Source organism: Pogona vitticeps, chromosome 11 (genome assembly GCF_051106095.1).
Source record: "Pogona vitticeps strain Pit_001003342236 chromosome 11, PviZW2.1, whole genome shotgun sequence".
NCBI lineage: Eukaryota > Metazoa > Chordata > Lepidosauria > Squamata > Agamidae > Pogona > Pogona vitticeps.
Window position 1 is genome coordinate 14,914,277 of NC_135793.1, and position 27,410 is coordinate 14,941,686.

General features: G+C 40.2%; 1 protein-coding gene across 5 annotated transcripts in view; it reads right to left on the reverse strand.

The window, feature by feature from the left end:
* LOC110082622 (protocadherin-11 X-linked) overlaps positions 1-27,410 on the reverse strand; it is a 986,147-nt gene that overhangs the window by 785,911 nt on the left and 172,826 nt on the right. For all 5 annotated transcript variants that reach the window (XM_020800277.3, XM_078380635.1, XM_078380634.1 and 2 more), the window contains one exon: positions 2,743-2,790. In XM_020800277.3, the coding sequence (XP_020655936.1) occupies positions 2,743-2,790 (48 nt within the window). The remainder of the gene's footprint in view (positions 1-2,742; positions 2,791-27,410) is intronic.

The window sequence follows — 27,410 nt, forward strand, 5'->3', positions numbered from 1 at the left end:
AGGTGTTTGAGTAGTTCTTTTTTTTTTATCACCTCCTTGGTTGATTTCACGGCTGCAGTAAAAACTAGATTGCAAGTGTTAAAAATAATGCAACCATTACATTTACACAATGAATAATAAGGATTCTAAAATAGGTTTTGTCGAGCATGGTATGCTCTTGTTATAACAAAACAGATACATGGGCATATAGAAATAGGCTCTACAAACATATCTTACTCCGCATAACACTGGTGTTTTGATAGTTTTGGTGAGAAATCGAGAGAGGGAGGGAGAGGGAATCTACTGCTGTACCCAAGCAAAGGAATGCGGGAGTTCTTTTAGAAAGGGGTGGCAGAGAGAGAGAGAGAGAGAGAGAGAAACAACAAACATCCCCTAAGGAGGAAGAAGTGATTAGCATTCATCAATAGCAATCTCTCTGAGTGATGGGAAATGGTGCTGACAGCTTCCAAAGGGAACTGTGCCAGCTCTACTACACCAGAAGCGAGGAAAGGAGTGATAATGCAGAAACACTGAGGGTGGAGGTGAAAATAAGCAACAAGAAACAAGCGACATCCAATTTTCCATTTGTTTTTTGACATTATTCCTGCTTATTGTGATGCAAAGCCTTCAGCCTAGCAGTGTAAAGGAGTCTGTGGGTTTTAGCTACAAAAAATAGGAGGTGATGGGGGTATTGGTTAAGTGTCACCCTTACCAGAAAACCCATAGGGTATTTTCATACACAAGTATTTAAGCATTATGTAGTGGCTTATCTATGCTGGCCATTTGCAGAGAAGATGATGACGTTATGCCAGACAGAATGCAAAACTTAATGAAAAACTTTCTATTTCAGGTTTATTCTTCATTAAAAAAAATCACAGAAGTAACACACGGGAAACCTAAAGTCAATTTAACCCTCATGGTTTAGTTGGAGAACTAGCTGAGGACACTCATTTGGTGGAATAAGACCTAACAATACCCACAGCAGCCACTCCTTGTGTCTCATTTATGGAATAAAGGCAAACGTTTGCTTTCCAGTTATTTGGTACTGTGTCAAGAAATTGGTAAAAAAAGAGAGGTTAATAAGTATTAGTGGCTCCATAAAATTTACGCCTATTGACTTGTGCCTGAGAAAAGTGGCTGGAAAGGAGGATATTCCCCGCTAATTGGGAGACAATTTGCAGATGAGGGTTTTCTGGTGGGAATGAATACATCATAAAACACTTTTCTCTTAGTACAATGTTAATTAAGGTTAATTAAGTCAAAATTGGTTTCAGCTAAATAGTGTGGGGGGGTGGAGTGTGAAGTGACTGAAGTCACTTTGAGAAAAGTTGTGGAATGTTTGGGGGAACTGAGAATCTGATTGGTGGAATATCCTCAAAAGATCTGGAATGGTGGGTGGCGAGTATAAAAATGGCATAGAAAACTTAGCTACTTTGGCTTAGCTTCTCAGAGGTGACAGTTATGCTCATTTGCTGTCTTGCTATTTAGTTTGCACTCCGCATATGCTCTGGAACTATGCTTCAATTCTGTTGGAATACATTAGTTTCCTTATTTTCTTTCGGACCTGTTCTAGAATAGTCTCGAATATTTGGGAATATGTATTGGCTTCACATCTGTATTGCTTTTGAACTTTTTGAACTAAGTTTTGAAACTGCTTTGAACTTTCTTTTTTTACTTTTTGCATCATCTTCAATAAAATAATAAAATGTTCATAGCAGTCTGGTTATTTTGGGAATAGAGGGTTTTTGGGTACTAAATCCGGGTCTTGCCTCAGCATCTAACAGATCCCTTTCTATCTGTGGCTATTTTTGGTATTCTTCACTTTGCAATTTGTGTAACCTTGTGTGTCTTGGTACTCTGCACCTGGGGATTTGCAGTGAAAAATACACTAGTATTCAGTAAGTTTCCAGAAACAGTTTTGCTTAATGACTGGCAAAAACAGGTAACAGAATTGTGAGGATGGAGGATAGAAACTTTAGTTTTTAACCCTCATGGTTAGCCATTGTGAGACGCAAAGGGCTCCTACCATGACAGACTCTCAATCACAGGAATGTGTTAAGCACATTCAGCTCAACCCACTTAAAAAGCCGCTCTGCAGACCTTCACATAGAATATATAAAGGTATGTTTTATTTCCAGGTAGAGAAATGGAGGTGGGGCTGATGTGCCTCCCCGCTATCTATTTAGCCTTTTAATTTTCTACACATAAACTTCAACCAGAGCATTTACTTGTATTTAATGTAACTGAACTAAATCAGGGGAGAGGTGGCTTCACTTAATTATTTGCACACAAGCTGATACTGTGAGAAACACAAATTTCATAATGCCAATTTGGCCACAGAGAGGGCTGTCTCATGGATTCCAGGGAACATACAGGGAAGCCAGGAAGGGGGAATGCAGGACTGGAGCAGGCACCCGTAACTCCTTCTCCAAATGACGGTGGAGACATTTCAAGGTGCAACCTGTCAAATGATAAATTGCCAAATGATGTCTAGTGTTCATGCATGTGTTGATCAGCCGTAATGCTGGATGTCAATCTGATGTGAAAACAAACTGCTGTTTAATGTTGAACTTAGTAGGAAGACAGGATGTTATCTGTTTACATATTGATATATCATATTCATCAGTATTTTTAGGATTCAAAGCAAATGTTTTTATTGCTTACATTGATGTTTCTGAATTTCAGACCCTGAATAGGAGCCAGACAAGTATGTCATGTTCATATTATATTAAAAAATGAAAATAGATAAATGGTTATATTTACCTGTTCATTAGTAATGGATCCAAATGTCCTTTTTGGAGCTGTTTTTGGCTGCCATTTAGATACAAAAAGAAGAAAAGGTATTTTAGTGCTTAACAATGAATTGATTTTTTTTAAAAAGTCTCAAATGTTTAAACTTCAAACATCAAAACCAATCTTCCATCAAACCTATGCACCTATGTTGAGACGTAAGACTAAGCTTGCAGAATCCAATAATCTGATTTAATGAACATTTGCACTGCTGATGATAAGAGCAATTCAACATCATGAGAGGTGAAATACACTCAAAGTGGAAATATGTGCAAGACCGGCCTTCAGACATTATCTAAACCATTATCTAAAGAGTGGTCTGTGGGACAGTACCGACTACAGATGTGCAGACTTAGACTTGCGTGCCAATATGCACCAAGCATTTGTAAATCAGTAGAGTTCCTGTGGGGCAAAGCAAAGGACTCGTGATATTAACAGGGTGAAAGAGAACTCATGGGTGGCTCATGGGTGTTAAATCCCAGCACTCACATGCTCTGATAGAAGCAAGGATATGGAAAGAATAAACAATTAGGAAGACACTGAGTTGGTGGCAATGACAAGGAGAGAATGCTTTTAACCTTAGAAACTAACCTTCTTTGCCTTTCTTGCTGTAAAGTCATTAACTGGATAAACAAAACCTGTAACTGTAGTACTGCTCATTTCTCATCCATGGAACATAATGAGTGGGAGGAAAGAGAAAGGGCTGAAGTATAGAAGACTAGGCTCCCTGCATTGCCCTTTTAAGATATAATCAAATACAGCTGTGCCCATTGCCCATCACTCCTGCTCTTCCTGGTGGTCGCCTTCGGAAGCCCAACAGAACTTTCTCTTAGTGGTTGAAGGTTGTTGGATTTTATTTTATTATTTTTGTTTGTTTGTTTGCAACTTTGCTTGATGTCTGTGGTTTGTGTGACTGAAAGAGTCTCTAGGCTGAGGTGATTATCTATCCAGCACTAACCAATCGTTCTTTCCAGCCTTTGATATCAAAGACAGCCCCGCTTTTCTGTTAAGTGTTTTCTTTCCCTCTCTTTAATCTGTTGGTAGCAGTTGCTTGTTTGCTGTTGATCTGTTCAGCTCCTTGCTAAGTATGTGCACAGTAAAGAAAGAAGAATACGTAAGTCTGTAATCTCATGCAAGTTTAAGTAAATAAACCTTCTTTTTATTCTTTGTTCTGCAATGTTCTCAGAATGAATTACTGAAACTTAATGAGAAAGGGGTGGATTCTGAGGAACTTATAGATATTCTCTCCTTTTTTGGATCTCTGTACTTCTACTGCATGGCAAAAGGGAATTTTGCCAGAAATTCAAAACTCTGCAACAAAAATAAGGGTGGGAGGATTAAAAAACAATCCATCAACTCTGCAGGCTGCCAATGGTACCCTTCTGTCTGCTCTGCACCATTTAATCTATGACTTGATCTTGACATTTGGGTTTCCACATTCACAGGGATAGAATCTTTACTCAGAACACACAAATACAACAACCAAACCTAGATAAGGATCAGGTTTGTGTATCACTGGAAGGGAACATAGTTGGATGGCACCAATCTGTGAGTCCTTTATTTATCAATCTTTGTGTCCCTTATTTGACCGCATATTTGGTTAAGGATGGTATGCACGTCCCTATTATCTACTCTTGTCCCCAACATTTTTCACACATAAATCACAATGCCCGCTGAGTTGGTATTGTGAATGAGCTACCAACATGATCTGCAATGCTGCCATCACCACAGCATTCCCTGTATAGGTAAAACAATTCCCCCCACACACTAAAGATGCTAGGAGAATTTCAGGCACATATAGCATACAATACAATATGTAAATAAGTAAGTGTTCAACAAAATGTGGTCCCAACTCATCCACCTATGACTGGGATGACACAAAGAGTTAATTCCTTCCTTGACTTCTCAGATGCCCACTTCTTCCAGCCCCTACAGAGCAGAATAAGGTTCACAGTGCAAATCGAAAAACAGATCTGCCAGTTATTTTAATACACGATGGAGGTGATAAAATATCAACACAAACTGGTGTAAATTAGGGAAACTAAACTCGAACTTGACTCAAGATGAGCACAATTAAAACAGTCACATCAAGGACTAATAGGGAATTTAAGCTGCTACATCAGTAGATTGTAATATGTCAAAAGAATTTGACAGACCACTGGAACTACTGAAGGAAGCTCAGCCCACAATACATACCACTGCTTATTCCATCTTTAGCAGCAGAAACAAAATGCAGTACTGACTGTGAGGTGTTCTGATGGATATAAAATGAGAAGTATAGCATTTCATTTGAACTAATTGATATTAAATTTCAGGCGATGTATCCTGCAATGAATTCTAAATGACACTCCACAGGCTAATGGTCAAGGTGTTGAACAGGAGTCCCCCAGCACCACTACTGTTCACAAAGTGATATCCCGCAAGGAAAAATCCCAGAATCTGACTCCTTTTTTTCATCAGTTACCCACTTCTCACCCAAACACAAATCAATTGTTAGGGGTGTTTTTCAAGAAGTGTGAATGATAGTGAGCAAAAGAGGGATCTTGTCATCTTGAGTGCTGCCACTGGCATTTGTCAACACTCAGGTTGCCCTTTGCTATGTAAAGCTTGGCATTCTCCTTCCTGCTGGTAACACAGGCATGATATTATACAGTCGTGCCCCGCTGGACGATTACCCCACTCTATGACGAATCCACATTAAGTTGACGTTTAACGATGGTTTAAATGGGGGAATTTCGCTTAGCAATGATCGGTTCCCTGCTTCGGGAACCGATTTTCACTTTACCACGATATAAAAACAGCTGATCGCCGGGTTTCAAAATGACTGCTGGCTGCTCAAAATGGCCCCCTGCTGTTTTCTAGGACGGATTCCTCACTTTACAGGCACAAAAAATGGCTCACCTATGGAGGATCTTCGCTGGACGAGCAGGTATTCAGCCCATTGGAACGCATTGAACGGTATTCAATGTGTTTCAATGGGTTTTTTCATTTTGTTTGACAATGTTTTCGCTCTACAGCGATTTCGCTGGAACAATTTAACATGATCAAGCGAGGCGCCACTGTATAGCAATACTGGGCTATTTCCTGGCTTTTTGAATCATGCGTACAGAAGCACATTATTTCACAGGCATAAACTGGAGGTTTTCTAAATCCAGGTGGCAACCATAAATTTAATAATCCCCAACCAAATCCATTTGCAGGCAATTTGTAGACAATTTGTTTTCGTTTCTACATCAGTATTTTTTCCTCCTTACTTATCTGTGTTCAATTAATTTTATTATGAAGGCATCACAACGTTGCTAGAAGTGTTCAAAACACATTGTTGGCTACCTTCATATGCTTCATAATCTTAGCACTGGCTTAAAAGATGACAGAATTCTAAACATTTTAAGAATATAGATGCATGAAAGATTTGGGTTTCAGTTCAGTGACACAGAAGTCAAAGAAGAATTACTTGATTTCATACACGCTTGTTCTTGTTGTCCATATTGTATGACATACTGGCTGAATTCCTATCACTTAGTGTAGCAAATTGCAACTAGACTAAGCCCCTTCAATCAGTGGGGATTGGGTGAGTCAGCTCTTCCATAAATTTAAATGATTCAAATTGGCTTAATCTAATTTCAACTTAAAATGCTAAGTAACAGGATTTCAGCCACTGATTCTGAAGATTCACACCATTCTGAAGGGCAGTTTTCAGGACTGGAGTTAGAAAGAAAAATGAGAGGTGAGGATGGTTTTTTACTAGAGTTTGATTGAACCTGATGTTTTCTGGATGGAAGATTTGGGAACAGACACTATTAAGAGAATACTTGCCCTTGTGAACGAAGATGCTCTACAGATCTGACACATCCCCTGCCCACTGTATAATGTAGGGCAAAGCATCTGGTCCAGATCTTAGAAAGCGATGGGAAATGGGATGCAAATGAATTCCATAATTTCATTACCGTGAACGCAGGACAGACTGGTCACCATATATATTTTTTATCTTTAGCAATTTGTGCCAGAAGAAAATGTCTAATGGTGCCTCCTGTCATGAGATTCCTGGAAATTATACACAAATAAAATTTTTACACATGACATTCAGAAAATGGAAATGGGAAAACTCCACTCCACTGAATAGAAGTTGATTCACACTAACTAGGATCAAATCTTGTCCTCTGGCATTAGTAAACATTAAGACAATGTCCTTTTCCCTTCGCAGAGTTGAGCAGTTGCAGTAATAACACAAGGGGGAAACCAAAGAGCAGAATGGGAAAGATCGCTGCAATGCCTGATGTTCCTTACATACCACCTGAAACTGTGAGACTGTTCCCCTTCTATGTCATTAACAAAGAAAGAAACCTCTTTCTCTCTCTTTTTAGAGTTCACACAATGAATGTCAACTGTGTGCTTTCCAGGCTACTGGCTAGAACAGATAAATCTGAGTACATTCAGAACTACAGTAGCGTGAATGTTGCAGCAGTAATAATGGGTGCAGGTCCTTCATCTGCTGTCATTTACTCGGTGTGTAATTCAGATTTTCATGCCTTCTGAAAGATGAGGCCGCGTTACACTGCTTTCCCACTTAAAGCAGCACAGACAGAAGCTCGCCCTGCATTGCATTAAGGCCTGTATTTTAATAAAAGTATAGGGTAGGTCTTTAGAAATGCACACCTAATATTTAAAAATATTGTTTTTCAAAATATCCATGTGTCGGTAATCTAAGTACCTTATTATTTATGTTAATGCTTCACTAGGTTTTTCATACGCTAGGTATATGTAAATAACTTAAATTAATATGTCATTAGGAACAACTGACTGGCTGACCAAAGGGATTCACACAATTTGATGCTTGTAGTCTTTTAAAATTCACCACTCCTTTCACCTCAGGAAATCATGTCACCTCATGACATGAGGGGAGCAGTAGGGCCAGCTCTACTCATTCATTGCCCCTTATGGAAAATGAGGGGTAACTTACATGCTTACTTTATTAACAAGAAGCCAATGTCCTCTATATTGCAACATTATAATAACATTAATTAGAATTGGTCTTATGCTGAACATGTTCATACTGTTGAAGTTTTTTGTAACCTTGCATGCTGCCTTTAGTAGCTGTAGCTGGATGGGATCTTTCTGGGCTGGGATGACGATATATCAACCCAGCAGCAACTATTTCTTCCTTCCTGCTACTGATTCAAAGAGAGCCTTGCCTTTCTTCTCTGTTGCCCCCCCCCCCCCGTGTCTGTTGTCTGTTGGAGTCAGTCTGCTGAAGTTTGTTTTGATGAAAGCAGTCATGTTTGCCAGGTTGCTGTTTGTTCTGTTCAACTGTAAGTAATGAAACTTTTTATTCTTTCTTCCGCTAAAGTTTCAGAGTGTATTATTGAGACAGTAAGTGACAATTAAGGAGAAAAAGAGGTGGACTGCTCTAGAGAACTAGAAGCAACTGTGCTCTGTGAATCCCTGCACTTCTGCTACAGAGCTAGAGGAATTCAAACAAAATTCGAAAACTCTGCAGCAAACACCGGCACTAACTGCAATGCCAGGAAAATGGACAAAGACATAAAGGCTTCCCATGCAATCTGTGGATGTGGATCTCTAATGCGAAATGAAAATAATTTCTGAATACTGTGATGTACTTGTAGAGAAAAGAATCATTTTAAGTTCAATTTGTGACCTGATGAGGCAAATGAAAGTTAATGCAGGGGCATAACTTTTATGGCCTGTAAACCTGACCAAATTGATACAAACTGCTGCAATGCCTACCATTAATTTACCTGAAAGGTGATTTCTTATTTCTTGATCTCTACTTATTATTTATATATAATCTGCCTTTTCACTAAAAGATACCAATTCAAAAAGCTTACAAACTTCTTAAAAAGAATAAAAACAGACGAAACTACAGATAAATAATTAGAAAATCATAACCCAGTTTCAAGTTCCACCATAATACCATTAAGAAAATACATTAAAAACTATTTGTGAGGATGGGAGCCGCAGCACAAGTGCCCCTGTAGGTGGACCGTCTCTTTCTCCCTAGTTCTTGGGAACTCCAGCATGGAGCTCCCCAATGGACCTGGGAGACCCCCCACTGGGCTGAATGGCTGCCAGGAGAACATGTGTCCAAAGAACTCAGGGCACTAGAGCAGGAAGCCAGACGAAGTCCTTGGAGAAAGTGGTGCCAGTTCAGAATTCAGGCCAGGAAGAGTGACCCCCTCATGGGGGAAATGGGAAAGAGGGGCTGTGGGCACTGCAGGATAGTTAAGGCAGCAGGGGAGCAGGTGTTGGGAAAAGAGGAGGAGAGAGTGGAACAAGGGGTTCAAGGCAAGGAACCTGTTGCCCAATGTGATAATAGAGAAGATGGAAGAAGAGAGAGTCTGGGGGAAGGGACCATTCCTACAGAACCCAAATGTGGGCCACTATGTAAAGGAAGATCCCCCTGAGGATCCTGAACTCCCACAAGACTATACAAGGAGGATCCTTGGACCAGTGGGGCCCACTGCCGTCCAGCTCCAACACTGGAGGAGACAGAGATACCATTGACAAGCCTCAGAGGGACAGGAAGGACAGAGAAGCTGGGGCTGCCAGCACTGTCATCAGTGCAGGCATATAAAGCTGCCTTGTTGTGGACCCCACAGGGCTGGTTGGCATGGAGAACCCCAATGTGGTAAAAGGACCCAAGACTCCCGTGGGGACATTAACCAGAGTGCCTTTGGACCTGAACTCAGGCCTCAGGGAAGTTCAGGGAACTATCCCAAAGACTTTCGGAGGAAAGAATTCTCCGTGGACGTGGCTAGGGCCAGTAGAGCTCACGCCATTCAAATCAAGAAAGGATACAGACTAAAATAACACAGCAAGGCAGGCAAGACAACAAGGCAGGTTACTTATTTCAATGGAAGAACAGAGGAAATGAAAAACAAAACACATAAAGATGAATTGCATAAGCAAATTGTGCTCTCCATCATGCGCTAAGAGACATTTATACAAACTACGCAGAAGAGGAGACTGACTCTATATAAGAAAGACAGATTAGATACTGGTTATGACCATGCTTTGCTCTAAATATGCTAGTTTCTCTGCACCCTGAAGGAAGAAACATCAGCTGTCCCAGGAAGAAAAGGATGTAAAAACCCTCCTTGCCTCAGTTTTACAATACTGTTATTGGCACTGACGTGGCACAAAGGTTTTTGTAGGTGTGTTTCGCCTGCTTCCGTCCAAACCATGACTCTATGGCATCATTAAGACCCACTCCTATAACAATGCAAGAACTTGCCCTCATCTCTGTCTAACTAAAACATCTTGAAGCAGTTTTTGTTATTTGTAAATGAGATTTCCTTGTAGGAACAATGCTGAAAATGTTGTCATACTTTCAGCAAAATAAATGAACCGCATTGCTTAATGCCAAGAAGAAGAGACCATAACCCTACTATTCTAGACAATAAAGGTACTCAAAGAATGCACCTTTTCAATCTTAGCATTACTTGTTAAAATTAGTTAAGGAAGGAATCATCAGATAGCTAAATTCTTAACATCTGCCTCAACTGAGGTCACAATACTACATTCTGCAAGAAAATAACAAAACTTCTGATCTGATTAATGTACAGGATGGAGTTACTAGGACAAGCTGAACAGTAATAATGAGAAGCAATCTTAAGGCTTCTATTGCACTGGCAAGCCAAAATTGGAGCAGCTTGATTTGCAGTCTGTTTTAAGCTAAAATTTTGACTAGATGATCAGATGGAGATTGTGGGTTGTTTCAGTGCCAGTGGTCACCATGGCCCTTCAATTCATTTTAGACTGATCCAGAGCCCTCAGACAGCCTCTCTTTGATCCTGCCCTCTGCGGATAACATTGTTCTACAGCCAAAATGCTTCTGAAATAAATGCAGTCAAACTTTACTAATTCTGAGTTACTGAGAATGAAAATGATTGCATAAAATTGTTGCTTGGATCTAATTTTCAAGATGTGCTGTTGGGTCAGTGTATACAACCCTTGACTTGGGAATGATGGAGGATAAATGAGTTATAAAGGGAAGGGATCTCAATTTAAAACATAAATAACCAAAATACATATTTGATTGGATCTATGATTAAATCTATTATTGGCTTTGCACAGTTCTTGCTTTTTAGGCAAAATAATAAATGATGCAATCTGAAGCTCATACTGTGCCATACATGATATGAATTGCATCATGCTATTCCTAAAAGTCATGCTATTCCCAAAAGTCATGCATATTCCTAAAAATCATAACAAAGCTTACATCACTCTGCTGAACAAACCACCCTAGAAATCAGACCACTCTCTTATTTGTCAGTGCTTATTTTGCAAAGGGACACATTTCGGTTTAGTCAAAGTAAGCAGAGATGCCTCCTGCTTGTGTAAACAGTGCAGATAACATCTCGTATGTTTCAGGTGAAGTGACTATTGCATCACAAAAGCACAGTACAACCACTATGAGTAAGAAAGCCTATCGCTTTTATTTTGGCTGCAAAATTGGGGATCAGGACAAGAGGTGGACCCTCCACATATGCTGCAACACTTGTGTGACGATTGCCCCACATCACTCCTGTCACTCATAGTCAGGATCTCATTTGCATGAGCCTATGAGAGGATTGGAGGGGCGGAGTCAGCACATCTAAAAAAGTTTGGCAGAATAAGATAAGGGAGAGATAGAATTTGCAGATAGAGAGTCAGATAGTCAGAGAGATTGTGAGAGAAGAGAGAGAAGGAACAGATATAGAGATAAGGTGGTCAAGATGAATAGATAGAGCAGGTGGTGATTGGTTATGTGGCAAGATATGTGGTATTTTAATGATTTGATTGTGTACAATGAATATCTGAAGAACATCTGTGATTATGATTAAATTTGATACACTTCAATAAGTAAGTTCTGTTGGCAGTTACCAGACAAGTGTTTGACTAAAATCTTTTATATTGTGGATAAAGGAAATCCACTGGTGGCAGTGAGGAAAATAGAAGACTGAACCCTTTGTGAAGACACAACACCTAGGTGCATCAAAGGAGGGAACGTCACAATTGGTGTCAGCTGGTGTGATGATATAGCGTGAGCTCTTTGTTTAGTGAAACAAGCAGGAGCCATGTGGTAAACATCACAACTTGTGCAAATCTTCACCAATGATTGAACAGGAAAAGGAAATATGTGCCTTTTCCAGTGCCAATAATTGGAGTGAGCCAGAAATTTTTACTTCTGCATGGTGCCTCCAGTTGGGAAAGTGTGTCAAAGAGAAAAAAATGGACTGTGCATTATCCAAATATTTTATCAGCTATATGCCCAGTACCCCACAGAGAAGGACTGCTGGTTCCTGATGCATCAGAATCATTCTCACTTAAGTCAGATGAGGAAGAGGATGAAACGTCTGATCCTGAACCATCAATGTCACACGACCCACATTTTCTCCCATTCTGCTCTGAACACAAGGTGAACTGAATGATCTTGTCAGGAATTTGGAACTACCCGAGAGTAAGGCAAAGCTGTTGGGCTCCAGACTACAGCAGTGGAATATCCTGACAGGTGGTGTTAGAGTGTCCCTGTTTTGTGACCATCAAAAGGATCTTGTCTCATTCTTCATGGAAGGTGATCTTGTAGCCTGCAGTAACATTGTTCATGATCCAGGTGAGTTGAGACTGTTCATTGATTTATTGAAGAAGAGTCTTAAAGATATATTGCAGCACAATGGCAATGTTTTGCCACCAATTCCAGCTGGTCATGCAGTCCATATGGAGGAAATGTATGACAACATGAAACAATGTGGGGGATCTATTAAGATGATCCGCCTTCGGAGTCTAATGGATCCAGAAGGTTTCCTGAATGCTCTGATATGGTCTACACTCCTGTCGAAACTCAGGTCACCTTGTGGAATAGAGAGATGACCCGGGCAGTTGGCACGATCGCGCCTCAGTGCCCTCTCCTCACCCACAGAGCCTGGACAGCTCCTTGTTATACATTTGAGCTGCGGGCGATGAAGGGAGTGGGGAGATGGCTAAGGCACAGGTGGAAGAAATCATGCTGTGAATCAGACCGAACACAGCTTAGAGCCCATTATCGGGCCTATTCTGCGGCAATACGGCTGGCAAAATGACAATATTTCGCCACCCACATTGCTTCCTCAGAATGTCATCCAGCACAGCTATTTTGGGTGATCTGTGATCTCCTCCGGCCGAGAGAGCTGGTGGAGACACAGGACCTCTTGGCAGCTCACTGTGAGGAATTTGTGTTACACTTTGAGGGGAAAATTGCAACAGATGAACATCTCTATTATCAATGTACACGTTTGCTCACATGGGCTGTTTTTGCTGGACTGAAGTAGAAAGCTTCCAGCCTCATGCTTTCAAATTCTAAGATTTATGGAAGGATGTCAGTATATCAAGACCAATGTGTCTGATAAAGACACATGATCCATTTTTATTTTCTCCAAAAGAAGCACTGGATGATTTATTGTGACAATATATGAGATTATTGTCACCTTTGTTCATCCGTTTCTTCTTTCATCTGCTTATAACCTTCACTGTGGTGTCATGTTGATTTAAGTTGCAATCCTGGGACAGGAGTTGTGTCTTTATTTGTTGTATATTTTTCACATGCTCTGAAATACTGAAGTAAATGTTTCTCCTTTTCTGATCCTTCTTTCTGATCCCTCAAATAGATGAGTACAGTACTGTAATAACAACTGGGAAAGATGCTAAAAAACCAACCAATTATTGAGTCTCTGAGAATTTGTGAGATCAACTGAGATTACCAATCTCTCTATGACTACTGTTCAACTGAAAGAAGCTAAAGTATCTTCCATCACTAAGAAGATAGGGAAAGAAGCCATTCTTTTTCTGAGCTAATCCTAACATTCTGGTCAATTCAATATACACATTGGTTTCAATAGGGAGATGTAAAGATGCTCCAACCCTGAAATCAGCTGTAGAGAGAAGACAAACAACTGTCTACAACTAAAGACTCTCTCATTCTCTAGGTGTTTAGCAATGAATTGGTACGTGTTCCCTCATTGGCCATTTTTGGGATTGCCAGATAGGTAAGAGGGTAGATTGACATTTCCAAATGCAAATTTTTAAAACAATCTGTGCCACAGAAGAATTCATTGCATTTTCAATCCTTTTCAAATCCTTCAAACTCCAAAACTTAATTCAAGACCCAAACCTGGAGATGTTTCTCAGCACGTTTAAAAATCAAACTAATGGGAAATAAATACAGTTGTCGTCAGATGTGTTTGCCACTAGAAAGGATCTCAAGTGCAAACAACAACAAGTTTCCCACCTCTGCTCTGGAAGGTGCCTTGCTTGAAATGTCTGACAGTTCTCACAGAATGACAAGGCAAATGTATTTATTTATTTTTTCCCTTAAAGAACAACAGGCCGTAGTACAGTGACTACACTGCAGCAAATTGGGTCAACTGGCCAGAAGCCGTCCTGCATGCTCTGTTGGCCAAATGCAAATAACATTAGCCTTCTAATTCAAAGCAAGCACCTAGGAAAAATGCAGGCTCTCTCTGCCACATCGGCAGCTACTGATGTCTGATTCATATGCTCTCATAGGGGGAGGCATATTGTTCACAAAGTTGGTTCATGACTTTCTTTGTCATCTCAGCTTCAATCAACATTCACTGTGTGTTAATGGACTTGCTTTGTTCAGCCTAGGCTACTGCCCAAGCCACTGTGTTCAGAAAACAGATAGCTGCCAATAGGCACACACATTTGCTACACACAAATTTTAGGCAGGTTCACAATACAGTGGGGTCTTGACTTGAGAACTTAATCCGTATTGGAAGGTGGTTCTCAAGTCAAAAAGTTCTCAGGTCAAATCTGCATTTCCCATAGGAATGCATTGAAAACCATTTGATCCGTATCTGCTCTTTTCCGTCCATAGAAACTAATGGGAAGCTGCTATTCTGCCTTTGACCACTAGAGGGGGATATTTTGTTTCTTTTTTTCTTAGGTCAAGAAAGGTTCAGGGAAGGCAGGGAAAATACAGTCCAGGCAGTCCGAAGACTGTCTCCCAATCCACTCTCTAAACGCTGGGAGGAGTGAGGAAGCAGACAGGCACCCTTTTCACTGGCCAACAGTTAACTGAAAGTTCACATTTTGCACTTTCCCTGCCTCCCACGTGGTTTTTTTTCAGTTAACTCAAATCTAAGTATGTAAGTCAAGTCAATATTTTCCTATGAGAGTGGTTCTTAAGTCAAAATGTTCTCAACTCAAGCCGTTCTTAAGTCAAGACCCCACTGTAGTGACTTATTGCCTGTTTACTGACAATGTGGTGATTAAAACGGCAACCAGGTTCAAAAGTGGGGATGCAATGGAATTATGCAGTTATTGCGATTTCATGAGCAAACACAGTTTGGCTGGAGCTACACAACATTATTGATGTCAGCACATATCTTCATCTCCTGACTTCAAAGACTCATCACAAGTTTTAGGACTGAATTTAAAAAGGGGTGCAATTCTAGATGATATCATCCTTAGGGGAGGCACTTTCTCCATCCACTTATATGCTAGAAGGGGGAAACCAAGAAGCCATTCTGCTATTATGCTGATAAAGTGGGAGGGGCGGAGTTATCTGCTGAATGAGAATCAAGGCTTTTGTAATTTAAAAGGGAAGACATGCACAGCCAATCAGATTCATCAAATGATATTAATTAAGGCAGATAAGAGACTCAAACAAGCTCACCTATCCCTGAGAAGCTCAGCAATTAGCTGGGCTACTTTCCCTAATGGGGTTACATATGCATCAACACTGAAGGGAAGCATCCTCTGCCTGCAGGCATTAATTCTGTGAAGGCATGAATGAACTGAGTAGTACAGTTATAACTGGATAGCATTTCCAAAAATTGCTTGAACACGCAAGTTTGTTACACTCTTACTAGCTGGCATGTGATTAGTTTAATATGCATTGCAGAAGTGCTGTAGATCAAGCAATTAAGATAAGAGGAAACAAATATCTTGAATTCACTGCAGTTTAAAGAGAGGGTTATCATCCAGCTGAATGTACAATGATTTTATGCTACTGATGTCAACATTTGGAAGTACTTCTTATCATGTGAATCAGCTGAGGAAATACATATTATCCCTAAACAGAAGAGGTGGTGGAAGAAGCAGATATATAGGAATTTTCATGATATTATGCCAGCAGTGTCTAATCAAAGTCTATCTTTTGGAGGGAAACATCAGAGATTTGCAAACCTAAAAAAAAACCTAGCGAATTAATTTCAGCATCTGCTATTGCAAGTAACACCCATATATATGCCCAAGTAGACTTCAGGAGACGTGAGCTTATGCTAGGATATATTTGACAGCTGGTCTGCTGGTCCTTAACACATCTATGTCTATGTGTAAAGCTTTCAAGATGTGAGCACAATCAGTGCTGGATTTAGGAAATTCTGCCTTTTCTTCTGCCATGGGTTACAGTTTTAAAAATCCAAGTATTTCCATGAAGCACAGAGAAAACCGGGAAAAAATCAGTGAAACTCTCAATAAGAAGCAGAAGTATAGTACTGCCTGATCCCTTTAAAAAGTACATTGTATAAGTACAGTGGTGCCTTGCTAGACAGTTAACTCGCATGACAGTTTTTTCACTAGACATTGACTTTTTGCGATCGCTATAGTGATTCGCAAAACAGTGATTCCTATGGGGGAATTTCGCTGGACAATGTTTGGTCCCTGCTTCGCAAACCAATTTTTGCTAGACGACAATTTTGACAGCTCCCTCCACGCTCGCAAAATGGGTGTTTTCAGGACCTAAGCTTCGCAAGACAGCAATTTAAACAGCTGATCGGTGGTTCGCAAAGCAGCTTTACTATGGCCGATCTTCGCTAGACAATGACAATTCTTCCCCATTGGAACGTATTAAACAGGATTCAGTGCATTCCAATGGGGAAATGCTTTTTGCTAGACATTGATTTCGCTAAACAGCGATTTCAGTGGAACGGATTATCATCATCTAGCGAGGTGCCACTGTAGTAAGGAGAGTTTACTGAGAGGGTGACAAGGCAAAACTTTCAGATGCTTTTGAACTACAGCTCCCATTATCCCTGAGTACTGGTTGTAGTGGCTGAGGCTAATAGCAGTGCAGAGCAACACTATACGGAGGTTCAGTGGTTTCTCTACTCCTGATTAGCTGTCTGGTTCTTTTCAATACAATTATACAGTATTTCACATGTCTTTCCCATCGTCTCTGTGCACATCGACTCTTATCAGTCTAATAAGAGTTTGGCATTTTTGTACCCGTCCAGTTGCAGTACCTTGAGTCCCAGAATCTGCACCACACATTATAGGGTACCAACAGACTTGTGCCATGTCCCTGCATCTCACACTATCTGTTGTTGCTGTATGGCCAGCAACGGTCTCAGAACAAAGGAGCGTTCACAGGATACTTGAACCAATCAGCCTTCACACAGACCACTGAGCTGGAAGATCAGCACTCAAGATCGCATTGCAAAACACCTTGCTCCCATCCTTTTCAAGCAAAATGAATACACCCATATTATGTAAAGAAAGGGCTGGGGCTCTATTCTATGTCTTTCAAGAACAATAACAAGCAAGCAAGCAAACAAAACTACCCTAGAGTCAACTACTGAAAAGCAGATTGGAACTTCCAAACCAAGAGAGCAATACTGCAGTACAGCAATGATAAAAGGAGCTTCCACGGTTGAATGACAAGCAAGTAGGATAGAGTGGGAGGGATTTTACTTATCTGATAATTGCTATATTGTGAAAAGAACTCCCTTGGGTGAAAAAAGGAAGTGTGGGACTGAAGAGAGACAGCACAGTTTGTCTACGTATAAGTCTAGGCAAGATGAAGTTTCTTTCTTCATCACTGGGGTTTCTTCTTGCCAGACAAAGTACTCAGCATGAAGTGACGTTAAACACTTCCTTATAACATAAGGCGATTGTGGCCACCATGCTTGGGTAAGGGATGCAAGCGGTTTAAAAAGGTAAAAAGTGCAGCCCAACACACCCAGAAGACACTATTTGGGGGAAGAATGAGTTAGAATGGACTGAATAAATTGTGCTTGATTCTCCCATTCAGCCATGACGTTTTTCCTGGGTCACTCTGAACAGGTTTACACTCTATCCAACCAGGATGAATTCTATTAAAAATTAAACAAAATGAGAATTTATTTATTACATTTATACCCCGCCTGTCTGGTCATATTGAAGGACAGGAAGCACCACTTTTACCAAAACCAACCTGAGGTCATAGTAAGAAAGGTGACATTAAAAAGCAATGCAATGTAAAAAAATTTGGCAGTAGAATACAAATCTTGTGTGGGGTTTGCATTACTGTTTAAAAAGAGTTTCTATAGAACTAACCGGCAGTAGAGCTGACAAACCAATCTCTCCTCTCATGAACATTTAGAAGGATGTGATTAGTCAGAAGAGACGAAACTATGCTGGATGGACCACAGGTCTACCACAGTGTAAGGCAGAGTTTTAGAAGAAATTTGAATGGTCCATTTGCAAACACCATGCACTCAGCTTGCCAGCCCACCATATTTTACTGTCTCAATGGGGAGGTCATACTCACATATATGAAAAGCTAACCGACTCCAAATACAGTTCTACCTATACCCTCTGAACTGTTGCAGTTTTGAATTTTGGCTCAAAACCTCTAATTGTGCAGCAGAAGTGCAGGGAAGGTCCCTCTCAGCAAAACCTCTTAAAGACAGGATACTGAAATCAAGATGTCACAGTCCCTAAATAAGTAAATGTCTTCACTCCCAGAAGCTGCCCAGTCACATAAACCATGGTCAGACCAACCTTAGTTGCAGCAGCAACTGGACATCATCCATTGCCCTGCTTCTACTCCAGTTTATGCAGTCAGCATGTGTGAATGCATCTATGGATGTTTCTCTTTGGGGACCTAAAGACCAGGTCTCAAGGGAGGGGCAATAGTCCACAGACATTCAAGAATGGAAGAATAGGTCAAGGACAATGTGGCAACATAAGCTTGGCTGGCAACCAGCCCTGCCTGCTTTGCAGCAATGTGGAATGCAAAGAATTCCTTAATCCTTAAAAAAAAAACAGAGTCAAGTTACCTGTCTTGACATCACACTTACTCATCAAGTTACCTGAGAATGTTATAACCTCCCCTTACATAGAAAGAGGAATCTGGCAGCAAGAAGTACTCAAAGTGGTCAGAGTTGTGCTATTAAATCCTCTTTAACTCCAAGCTCTCCCATCATAATATGTGGGGACAGCCGACAGCTACGATGACTCTGAAGTGAGAATTCCACCTCAAAGTCATCAAAGCTGTTGGCTGTCTAAAGATGCAAATCCTCACTTGTTCCAAGTCGTACATGAAGATGAGACACAACATTTCTTTTTTTCTCCTTCTCGTGCAAGATATTTCCTTGCATTCCTGATAACAGGTTCTATATTGGCAAATAGTGCACACTGCACGCATTGTTCGAAAGTATACTAGTAGCCACCTTGATTCATTAATCTTTAAAAATTAAAAGCATAAGGTAGGTTGTTTTGCAGAACGCATACATAGTTTAAAAAGGGAAAAGATCATAGTTTTTGCAGAGACATTCTGCAGTCTCTGAGGGAAGGGGAAAATGCTTCTTGTTTTGTTCTCATTCTAGAGGCAAAAAAATTCACAAGAGTTGAAAATTCCTTGTTGAGATGTTCTGTCAAGACAGCCTAAAAGAACAAGAATGAGGAAGATCTTGATTATTTATCACATCTCTAGCAATATTTATGAGTACCCATTAGTCATGAATTAGAGCCTCCCCAAAGACAATACGCAACAGAATAAAGTTCTATGGGCTGCCTGGTCATTTGTGGCTGGGAAGAAGCTGCATTATGTGGATTACTGATCTGCTCCTCTCACGTTCTAGTACTATTGAGTTTCTACTTCCCCACCACTCAAATGGAAACAAGGCATGCTCTTCTTATTTAATGTTTTTTAAAAAGCTATTGCAGAACCAAAAAAAGCTGCTTAAACCTGTTAGGAAGCAAAACCCACGTCATTTTTTCCTTACTAAACCGTATGTAAGAAAACACTTTGCCTGTCTGCCTCCTGTACAGCTTTCACAGTAAAGAATGCAGTCTGACAAGAGGCACTAGCAGCCCCTCAGATCTATTTGACAACTGATGATGGAATCTTTTAAGACAGAAGTGTGTCAAGAACTGCATGACAACGATAAAGGAAGGTTTTGTCTGAAATACATTTTTGATGGATAGATGCCCTCTCAAGTTTTTCATTTAGACAATCCATGCGCAGACATGTACACAACTAAATAAGCCCACCTCCACATATATTTTAAATATCAGTGGGCTGTTAAAACTCATTGGCCAAAATCCAATTGTTTACCCTTAAGGAAGGAAAACAGCACAGCTTGCAGTAGCTACTCGACGCAAATAGTAACTCCAAACTTGGATCTTTGGGATGGTCAAAAATCCAAATGGAGACACATTAATTGCCAGCAAGAAATCACTGCAGCCTACATCATTTGCCTTTTACAGGCCTAACCACCCAACAATATCTGACCACTAGAAGATTTAATATATGTTTCCAAATAGCCACAATTTACTACTGCATTTAAACCTTGAATAATAATTAAAAAATTTAAACTATGACTTCTTGAAACAATTTGACATCATAAAACATGCTTTGAAGATTGCTTCTTTAAATGCTTATAGTTAAGGCCAACCACTAGTTGTTGGTGTTTTTACTAGAGGTGTTATGAATACCCACAAAATTGGTTGTTGTAGGGTTTTTCGGGCTTTTTGGCCATGTTCTTATGCCCAAAAAACCTACAACAACCACCGGATCCCCACCGTGAAAGCCTTTGAGAATACACCCACAAAATTCTTCATTCTCATCAGGTTCTGCAGTCTTGTCTCAATAAGGCCTGTTGATAAACAGCTGTCACTTCTTCTGCAATTTCACATGTCTAGCTAAGGGTGTGATAAGGAACTGCATACTTTCTTGTCATTGTCTCTGTAACTTGTGTGAATCATCCCTACCTAAATCCAGCGGCCTCTCTCTTTGAGAGGAATAGCACGCTTGCAGCAAGCATAGGCCAATTGACTCTTTCTTTAAAAAGACACAAACAGCCCTCCAATGCTTCTAATATGTAAGAATTCAGGCAGTAGTCCAACAATCACCGTCATTTTGTGCATGCTGTGCTATATTGCATTAAAGTATTATTTGCAAGCCATATTTAAGCAATTTTATTTAATTTGTGCAAGTTCCTGTTCTCATTCGCTCCCTCATGTTCAAGGCAATATAATTTTTTTTTAAATAAATACTTTCTAAAAAAATGTTTTTAGTAGAATTTATTTTAATATTGTAAGCCACCTTGGCAAATATTCCATGAACAAAGCCAGCACTACTGCCCAGTAAAAAGAACTTATAGAAGTATCTTAAGCATGCTGTTGAGAAATTGCCTTTTCTCTGTCTGTATATATAGAATATACATATATTAATCACCAATTTATAGAAAGCCTTACATCTTACCTTTCCATCATTTTCCACCCAGATCTACCCGAATCACCCGACATAGCCAGCAGGGGCGGCTGAGGGGTCTGACGCCGAGAGAGGCCCGGAAGGAAAAAACAAGAAACCAGGCCTTCTCGGTGGTGGCTCCTCGGCTGTGGAACACCCTTCCAACAGAAATTCGGCTGGCACCCTCGCTGGGTGTTTTTAAAAGCCAGTTAAAAACTTGGTTATTCAAGCAGGCCTTCCCTCCAGTCAATTAAGTCTTTCTCCTTTTTTCTTTTCTTTGCTATTCCATCTTGGTAATCCTCTCTTTAAATTAATTGTTTTAAACTGAAATTGTAATTGTAATTTTATGATTTTATATATTTTTATACTGTTCTGTTTTATTTTGTAAGCAGCCCCGAGTAGACATGGTCTAGAGGGGTGGGGTAAAAATCAAATCAATCAATCAATCAATCAATCAATCAATCAATAAATCATTTACAAAATCTCCAAAACTGATAAAAGAATCAAAACAAGAGAAATAAAAAACAGTCTCCCAAAATGTCAAAAAGAAAACGAAAATAGGGAAATCATAGTAGCCTAATTTTTGCTAAGTTTACTGCAGAGGTATGTGATCTCAAAAAGGAGGATCCTTAAACAGCCTACTATAGAGCATGAGGTAGGGATAGCTATGAAAACTTTGAGTAAGTTCAGGTGGACCCTCTACAACAGTGGTCCCCAACCTTGGGCCTCCAGATGTTCTTGGACTACAACTCCCAGAAGCCTTCACCACCACCTCTGCTGGTCAGGATTTCTGGGAGTTGAAATCCAAGAACATCTGGAGGCCCAAGGTTGGGGACCACTGCTCTATAACATCTGGCGCGCAGAGCCCTCTCTGTGGGCACGTGAGCCATAAGCTGCTGGATCGCTACTGCAGGCAGCCAAACCTGAGGAGATGGCGGCAGCCGCAGTGCTAGTGCCCCAACAGGTGGTGGGCCAGGATCCGGAGCAGCTGGCGCTGGTGGGCCAGCCAAGCTATAGGTAGTGGCAGGGTTGGGCACAACTGGAGGCAGATCCAGAGTGGGGTCTGTAGGCAACGCCATGCCTGGGATACCCGTTTCCGCCACCAATTCCACTTCCGCCGCCACCCACCAGTGTTTTTTTTTTTTTTTTTTTTGGCAGTTTGGGCACTCAGGCTCAAAAAGGGTCACCATCACTGCTCTACAACAAGCTTTCTCTGACTCAAGAAAGCTCGGCCCATCATAATAACTAGTCAAATTTCTGATGCTGTGAAGATACGAAGTAAAATTTCTTATGCTCATCTGAACATGTTTACTGATGTACATGCATTTGCTGTTTCCAAGTTTGATCCATTAACAGCTCATGGCCAGAACACAAGAGGTATCTCCCACTTTATACACGTATACAATGTATCCTTTTCAACTTAGCCCATGAACTATCCTTGCTTGACCCTATGGCCTGAATTCAGCTTTCCTTTCAGGTCTTAAATGAGAGTTTCTATTGAACTCCAAAGGGAGCCAGGAGAACAGCATTGTCCAAATTAATTGGCTTCTTCCCCAAAATGGTGGTTTTAAAAGGTCTTTCCCAAGATTACATTAAAAGCAGAAAACCTGTTCTTGCATTTATTAATGGCACTCTTCCTCTCTGTGCTGTCTGTGCTTAACGTTTCTATTATTGCCAGCTTTTGATCATAATGAGCAATAACAGATTTTGCTGGTACTTTCATCATCATCATTTTACTACCTGCTATTGAGCAAAGGCCACTATCCAGCAAGTGTTATTTCTGCAGACACACAAGAGAGAAATTGACATTTACAGGTGCAGCCGTGACTCTGTTGCCATTTAGACTACAGAAGGAGTTGGCAAAGAGAGAATAGTAGATTAATGTGGGGCACTGTGTCAGCTCAGAGTTGGAGTGGTGCGATGTTTATGCAGGTGTGGAGGAAGTGTCTTCAGGGAGTTCCAGGTAACAACTGTATCTATAGTGGGAATGGATAAATGTGTAAAGAATGGAATTGTGGATGAGGTTTCGAAAAGAATGGGAGAGGGACAACTGCACCACCATAAATTATCAGAGTTTCTCTTTAAGGTTCCATACGTCATGTAGAATCCCTTCAGCAGAAAAGGGATGCAATAGTGTTAGCAGCCAATATTTCTCTCTCTCACACACACACAGCACTACTGATAACTTGAAAACCTTTCTCATAAAATCTGTTCAATTGCCTACTTTTCATTTTTTTTGTTTTTATATATTTGCTAACCTTACAGCTCAAAAGCTCTGGGCAGATGTATAAGTATGCTAGTTGTGTTGTAACCTTTCCCAATTCTTCTTACAATGTTTTTTTGGGGGGGAATTATAAGCTTATTGTGTTTTAGAGAATCTCCAGCAGAAAGAATTCCACACCTGAGATGTTGCTACCAAGAATATCTGTGCATGTGGCTTTGTGTAAACCGATGTTCTGGCAAACGTGTTCTATTAGATGGGTTGAGAATATAAATAAGAGCATTTTCAGCATCCTGGAATATTTTAATGTCTCTCACTTTTCTATATAAAAACATCACTCTATTTCACAATTGTTTTTGCTGCCTTTTATGTGCTGTTTTCAATAAACGAACTGATCACAGCGACTTTATGGATTTCCTCAATGATGGGACATCTGTCTCATCTATTATAGACCAATATCAAACACATATGTGCATTAACTCGATTACTTAATACTTGGCAGATGAATCTGTGGATTGGCGCCAATGAAAACAAGCCAGAACAAGAAAAAAGAGAGAGGATATTAAATTCTGCCTGCTGCATAACCTGTGATGCCTCATTCACACATGTAGGGTATCTCTTGAAAATAAAATCTTAAAACAATGCAACAATCAAACATTAATGAAACTAGGCATGAATGGCCAGAATATTGCTGAGATTTTCCTTTGAAGTTAAGTGAAATCATGCAAGTCATGGGAATGAATTGCATCTAACTGCAGCACATATTTGGCACATGGCCAGGCACAGTCATTAATTTATTAATAATTTGCAATGTACTACCACAACTTACAGAACTTCATTTATTCCAAAGTAAAATTCCAATAGGATTTTGGTCAACAAGTGACTTGATGGCACATCACAGAAACAGTACTGATAATAACAAGAAAAACAATGGTTTTCTTCAGCATAAGCTTTCATGGACTGTGTCCCACTTATTCAGACAGATGGAAATTTTTATTTGTCCAGGCATTGAACACTAGACAGCTGTGAGATGGTGATCATGAACCTGAGAGACAGGAGAACAGCAAATTTTGCTGTGCTTATTTTATTTTCAAGGTGCATAATTTGGTGGACAATTATGCTGAAATTGCATATTGTTTTTATAGATACATTTGTATAAGGAGTTTATGCACAGCTTTGCACATCTCTCTTGAATCCTCTGGATGTAGTACTGTAATTTCATAAATAACATTTGCTTTATGTGACTGGCTCCCAGCTTCATCCTTTGATTCTGACCCACCCTACATGACTCCTGTCTCCCAGGCTCCTGATCACCATCTCACAGCTGCCTAGTGTTCAATCCTGACAACTGCATGGAAGAGTAAGAAGTACAGACAGCTCCGTCTTCAGCTAACCAGTGACAACTAATGGATCTCTGGCTCTTTTACAGTGCTGCTATGATAACAGTGGATTTCACAGCACATGACGGCTACCTACGAACACAGTGAATTTCAACACCAAGGAACTTTAACAGTTAGTTCTGGGGAAAAAAAGGACCACACACCACTCTGCTTTTAAAAAGCTCCTATACCATTTCAAAGCCTAAACATATGCAGGGAAACAGAATTAGGTATTATCTCATTGGCCAAACTATTGTCATTTCTCTAGAACTCCAACCGGGTCAAATTCTTGCTAGACCCCCCTTTCATAACCTGAATTTGCAGCTCATTTCAGGATATCTCTGCATGGCTTTGTTATAACTTGGGTGCTGACTGTCATATCATTGCATACCAGCCAAAGGAGGCAGAGGACCAAAACCTTTTCTTCCAGCTACTCTGGAATGAAGCCGCTGTAAAAGAACTTTAGTAGTATGCAACACTATTGCTGTTCCCTCCTGCAGTTCACAAAAAATAAGGATGAAAAAACTTGCTTATCTCACCCTTGCCTCCCCACCTCATGCAAGGTCATGATTGTGTAATTTGTGTAACACGATTGTGTGTTTACAAGACTGTGTAAATAACAATAATAGAAACAATGTTTTAATGCAAGCAACAGAAACTGTGCAAAATGGCAAAGGTGTGTGCTTTAGTCTGTGGACTTTTTAAGAACTGGAACTAAGAGAGGTGTTGTTTGCCAATCTTTTTTTAGCAATCAGACTGTTATTCTGTGCCTCTTTCCTCTACCTGCTTTGTTTTTTAAGAGAAAGAACATTCGTTTTCCGCAGAGGCAATTTGCACAAATGACAGAGACCTTGATAAGAAACTGGCGCTCCTGAAGGCAAGGGATATCCTGAGGGGAAGAAATTTCACAGGACCTGGAAACTTCTCACCAATATATCTTGTCAAATCTAGATAGCCTAAATGTATGAGAATGAAGAATTTAGTGAGTATTATTTACAACTCTCAAAAAATAATCTTCACATTACTAGAAGTTGAAAAACAAACTGCATAATCCAGTTTAAATGACTTAAAGCTGAGATCAGATGAATGGATTTTTTTGGGGAGGGAAGCGAGGGAGTTTGGACTGCATATGTTAGTCCTGGAGCCACGGGTCTTTCCTATCAGAAATGTGCCCACATCACCCACATTCTTGAGTTCATGAAGCAAGCAGGCTATTCTCCCTACATATGAATTGTTAGATGCCATAAAGTTGGAACAAACTTATACTGACCCTAATAGAGCTTTCAAGGTAAAGAGATTGGAAGCACATCTTTAATATAAACCACATAGTCTAGGTTCAGAAATAAAAGGGCATGTACTGCCAGAATTCTCACTTCAGACGGAGAAATTCTAGTACAGTAGTTTCTTGTCTCCTCTATTCCAATTGTTTAAAAACTGCATGTCCTTTATTTCCTAACTATGCGATCAGGTAATGCTGACACATTTTTCCAAAATGAACTGGAACAAAATTTTCAACCCTTTGCCCTGTGCAAATGTGTTACGTTTGTTGGAGTTTTGTTTGAAACCTCACATGCTGTCTGCGGTTTGAGTAACTGGGGCGGACTTTTCTGGGGTGAGGTGACTATCCATCTATATAACAGCAACCGATCATTCCCTCCCACCTCTGAATTCAAAGTAAGCCCCACTTCTCTGCTGAATGTTCTTTTCCCTCTCTTTAGTTTGCTGTTGGTCTATTCACAACTGCAAGTAATGAAATGTTTGTATTCTTTCCCCTACAAATGTCTCAAATTAAGCCATTGAGATCTTAAGTGCCAGTTAATGAGAAAGGGGTGAGCTATCAGGGAACTTGTAGCTATTCTCCTCTGTACTTCTACTGCATAACAAAAAGCATTTTAACTGGAAATTCAAAACTCTGAAATAAAGTTCTGCTATTCCAAGGCTGGAGAGAAATGCATGCTACCTTCATCATAAAGATTCTATCCTGTTTTCCCGAAAATAAGACGTAACCTGAAAATAAGCCTTAGTATGATTTTTCATGATGCTCGAAATATAAGTCCTACCCCAAAAATAAGGCCTAGTTAAGTGAAACCCCACCCTCCACCATTGTGCAGCAACCAAAATATGACATGACTATAAAATAAAACATCCCCTGAAAACAAACCCTAATGTGTTTTTTTGAAGCAAAAATTATCATAAGACCCTGTCTTATTTTGGGGGAAACACGGTAAAGCTTGGTGGATGGAAAGAAGGACCAAACTTAATTCAGCACTACCACTGTTGCATAGTTTGAAATTCAAACCCCAACATTCAAGAATCAAACATTCAAAGACCCAGAGCCTGGATAGGCAAATCATTCTCATTCAGTTTTCCCCACATTCTACTCCTCCAATTTTCTTTCAATTTCTGGAAGTTCCGGGAAATTTTAAATTTAAACAAGAAAACAAAATGATCTCTCATAACTATCTCATAGCTTTCCCTTTATCCCCAGCTCACCTGTTCTTTCTGGGTATAGTGATGGATGCTGTCTTGCTGTCAGGGTTGTATTAAAATTAATACAATGAATTAATACAATCCAGCTGGCTTC